Genomic DNA, 4,399 nt, shown 5'->3' with positions numbered 1-4,399 from the left:
GGGAAAAGCTAGAGGATGGTTCTATCTCAACTCCCCATATTCGAACCAGGGATCAATTAGCCGATGTCTTCACAAAAGCACTACCCAGGAGTCGAATCACTTATATTTGTAGCAAGCTAGGCATGATCAATATCTATGCTCTAGCTTGAGGGGGAGTGTTAGAATATATTGTAAATATTATGTCTGTTTAGGGTTTCTGTTGGGCCGTACGGGCCTTTGCTTATTTGGGTTTGGGTTTCTTATGTGTGTCTATATATATACACGCCTCTTCTTTGTAATTATTCATTCAGTAAATAAGAATACTTCTTCTCTCTGTCCCTCTGATCACAAACCACAAGGTGCAGCATGACTGCTTATCTGGAAAAGTAGGCTTTTCTACACTAAGGGTCTGTCTGTTTGTTAGCAGCTTAATGAGATTCACAGCTTATTCGGTTAGCTATATATGACTGTTTGGTGGTGCTTGATGATATAAAAAGTGACACATTCAGTAAGCTTCTAGGGGGAGCTTTATGCAGAAAGCCAAGTTTTTTTCAGAATCTGTCTCTCCCAATTCAAAAAAAAACACTCCTTTCATCTATTAAAAAACCCTCCCAAACAAAAACATTCATAATCTATACAGACAGATTAATCCGAACAGACAACTTCATCCATACAGGACTTAACGGAAAACCAAACAAACAGTGCCTAGGCCAATTACAGCTCCGACAAATAGTCAGTCTTAGTTGAATGGTTACACTACTTCAGCATTCAAGAGGCTGAAGAACTCTCCAGAACAGCCAAGTTGAACTCCCTACCAACAACTCTTATTTATATACCTTAACTGCTTCTAACAAACAAACAGAAAGCACCACAACAACTCTTAATTCCCCAAACTACCCCTCCTCGAACTTCACTTAACCTTCCTCCTTGCATACGTAAATCTCATTACAGGCTTATAATAGGCGTACTGCCAAAAGGCAGTACACAAAAGCATAGAGTTTTAAGTGCTCACATGGTTCATTTATAGACTCGATAGTTATATAGATGAGACCCCATGAATCATATATTATAGTATGTGAATGAGATCACCACATACAATATTTTTCAACACGAAAAGAGAAAAGGTCACTGACCGTCTCTTTCTTGCTATTTTGCTTTTCCTCCAAATCCTGAAGAGTTGAATCCAGACGCTTCCTGTTGTGAAAAATCATGCACACAGTTAAAATAATTTTCATGGGTAAGAACTCCTGGATAGCTTTTATCGGTGACGAGATATACTTTTTACATGTAAATCAACAATATGCTGAAAGTGGCAACCCAACAAACTGAAATGCATCCACAAAGCATAATATTAAGTGCAATGCACTTATAAGCAACACAAAAGAAGACAAAGAAAAGTAGGCAAAAACTAAGAATTGTCACATTTCAATATCAAAAACATAGGCAACATCATTATCTCATGCACTGGAAAACAGCTGCTTACCTGTGATTTATAACATGAATAAGATCTTAGAATGTGCGAGAGAGCATCAAGCTCGTAATTCAACAATCAAACAAGGCTCTAATGGTGGTAGTTTATGCCTCTCAGTTCGTGTTTTTGGTTATCATTCCCTAGTTCCCATCACAATCCAACAACCTAGCATTCCAAAAAGAGAATTTGATCTCTCAGCAAGTTAAACGCAATAGAGAATGTTTCCAATGTTACCTGGAAACTAAAAACTCAATATCAAATTGGTGCTGCTGTATATAGGATTTGTCAAAGCAAAGGAGCCTTTCCTTTGTTTTCTCCTCTTTCATTCTTTTTTTTGTTTTCATTCTTCCAAGTGCAAGCTGATATCAGAGTATGCTTTTTACTTCAAATTCTTGCTAGAACAATCAAACTGCCATAAGTGTGACTGATAATTGTTTTCCCATGTACATTACACTCTGCATTGCGAATACGCCACACAAAGCACTTCCAATGCACTAGATAACGTGTTAAGAGTTACAAGATGGTAACTGTAAGGGCATAAAACACTTTGTTCAGGAGAAGATTTGTTGTATTAGAATGGATCTCTCTCTGATGCTTCGAGAAGAAGAAAAAATTCATCCGGATTGACTTTAAAACATAAATTGATCTATTTGAGTCCCTCTACCATCTAGTTTGACCTTGTTTTGTAAGATCTCTAAGAAGATAATGCTAGCAACTTGACATTTCTATCAACACAAAACACACCTTGTTTCCTTCTACAGGAGCTTACAAAGTCACCCTCGCTTACGAATTCCCCAGCCTTGCTCTGACAAAATTTTGGCACAAATATCAATTATTTAATTACTTAACTAATTAGATGGAAAGGTGCTAAACCAGACCAAGGGAGACTAAATCAAATTTGGGGACCATGAAGATCCAATTTGGTTTGGATGATGAAAACTGCTTCTTGCATCTTGTTGGAGAACATAGAGTACGGTTTCATTAACAATAAACAACAACAATTACATATGTAGAGCCACCTGTGTTCAACTTCTACAATGACAATGAAAACATTACTTTATCACCAATCTAGAAGTACAATGGGAATGTGTGTTGGCCTATGGTAAGCGAACAAATCCTCACACTTTTTGATATCAATCAATAACCTACCAAATTATGGATGAAAATAAAGTAAAACTTTTAATCTAAACAAAAGCTATCAAGTTTGGTTTAAAAATGGATTTGTATAATATCGTCATTGAAGAATACGACATGAAGTTATCACGTTATGGGACATTGGAGAGAACAATATTCAGAGAATAAATTAAAAAGAAACATATGCTGTAAAGGATGATAAAAACTTCAAGCAACAAATCAGGATCATGGAAACATAACAACAAAATGTCGTAAATAGATTAAAAAGTTCTCTGGCAGTTTTTTTGTTCTTGAGCAACACAATCCACCATAATGGTTTCTAACATTAGTTACTCCCTTCAATGCAATGGTCCAATAATATAGAAAAGCTCAATAGGATACAATGCACCCATTCGAGCCAGTTAATTAAGCATGCAAGTCAAATCCATTAAAACTTCTGTCCAACAAAAAATCAATCATTGGTTCTAAAACAGGGGCCCATAAGCTTATGATAAAATTTAAAACAAAGTAAACTTACAATTCAGCTGAAATATATTCAATTCTCTTCCGAACATTTGCATTTGCCTCTGCCAGATCCTGCTTTACCAACACTGGTCCTATCAATTTGTAGACATTTGCATCCTCATTCAACAGATCCAACTCCTTTACAAGCAAAATCAAAGAAGGAGAACAATTAAATCTGAATACATTTAGTTAAGAAGAGTATTACTTTCACAACACTTTGCTCACATCCGGCTTTAATGTTGAAGCTATAGTAATATAATTTCACTTTCTTTAAATCATATACAAGTCTAGTAAACTGTAGTATCAGATATCTAAAAGGAAGGAACTAGAGGTTGACTGGGTTAACTGATGAATACTCCCTCTTTCATCCAAAAAGAGCCATACTTGATTCTCGATATCAAACCTGTTGGTCTTTGTAAACTACTTAAAATTGGCATGGAGTCTTTTCCAAAATTAACCCATAATTCTTTGCATGTACTTCTTTGCTGTCAACTAAATTCAAACAGCCAGGACTCTACCTTAATTGAAATGATCATTTCTATGCTTCAATCTTAAACATCGTTATAGCTAACATAGACTCAATTACTTCAACAAATCCTAAAGAAAAACTAAAACCAATTTCTAGAACAGTAAAATAAAGTAATGCCAAAGTGAAAGACCTTAAGGACGAGCTCGTTTTCACCAAGCTGGATGGTGTACTTCTTTCTGACTTGGTGGTTCTTTGATATATCTGAATGACGTAATACAAATAAAAAAAATTACGATTCTGTAACAGATATTGCTTCCAAAACTCAAAAGATCAAAGGATGATGATCATGACTTGCCTTTTTGGAGTTTGCTCAGATCGTTGGCTTTGGCCTCCAACTCTTTCTGTAATTCTCGTGCGGCAGTCGATGATGAAGCCATTGGTGAGTCTAGTTTTACTTGTTGTGAGCTTGAAGACAAGGAGAGATGGAGGAGGCGTCGTGAAAGGGCTGGGTTTTTACTCGAGGAAATGGGCGTGGCAATGGCATTGGCACCCTCGCTAAAACGGGCCGGGTGGATCTGGGCATTTGCCGGGGCCCTAAACGACCGAGTCGGGTCATATAAAAAATTTGGATGAAGGGAACAAAAGGAAATTAGTTAAACAAATTCTTTTAAATGGGTAATCTATATATCTATATATACTTGAAGCGAACTCGCGTAATGCAGCGAGATACATTGTGATTTTAATATTTTATTTTATTCTTTATCTCAGTCGATGTTATAATATGACTTTATGTGATTTTGAGAAAGCGATGATGTTTTTATTTTTGAATAAAATATATGTTT

At 36.1% G+C, this 4,399-nt stretch overlaps 1 protein-coding gene across 1 annotated transcript in view; it reads right to left on the bottom strand.

Annotated features, from left to right (window-relative positions):
* Nucleotides 1-4,080, bottom strand: part of LOC112518856 (prefoldin subunit 6) — an 11,989-nt gene extending 7,909 nt beyond the window's left edge. The window contains exons 1-4 of the mRNA XM_025126630.1: nucleotides 3,913-4,080; nucleotides 3,748-3,818; nucleotides 3,102-3,226; nucleotides 1,113-1,173 (exon numbers count right to left, since the gene is read on the bottom strand). Coding sequence (XP_024982398.1) covers nucleotides 1,113-1,173; nucleotides 3,102-3,226; nucleotides 3,748-3,818; nucleotides 3,913-3,994 — 339 coding nt within the window. The 5' untranslated portion in view covers nucleotides 3,995-4,080. The remainder of the gene's footprint in view (nucleotides 1-1,112; nucleotides 1,174-3,101; nucleotides 3,227-3,747; nucleotides 3,819-3,912) is intronic.
* Between the last annotated feature and the right edge of the window lie 319 nt (nucleotides 4,081-4,399).

The sequence above is a fragment of the Cynara cardunculus genome, assembly GCF_001531365.2.
Source record: "Cynara cardunculus var. scolymus isolate 2C chromosome LG 10, CcrdV1, whole genome shotgun sequence".
Taxonomy (NCBI): Eukaryota; Viridiplantae; Streptophyta; class Magnoliopsida; order Asterales; family Asteraceae; genus Cynara; species Cynara cardunculus.
This window is presented reverse-complemented; position numbering and strand designations above follow the sequence as displayed.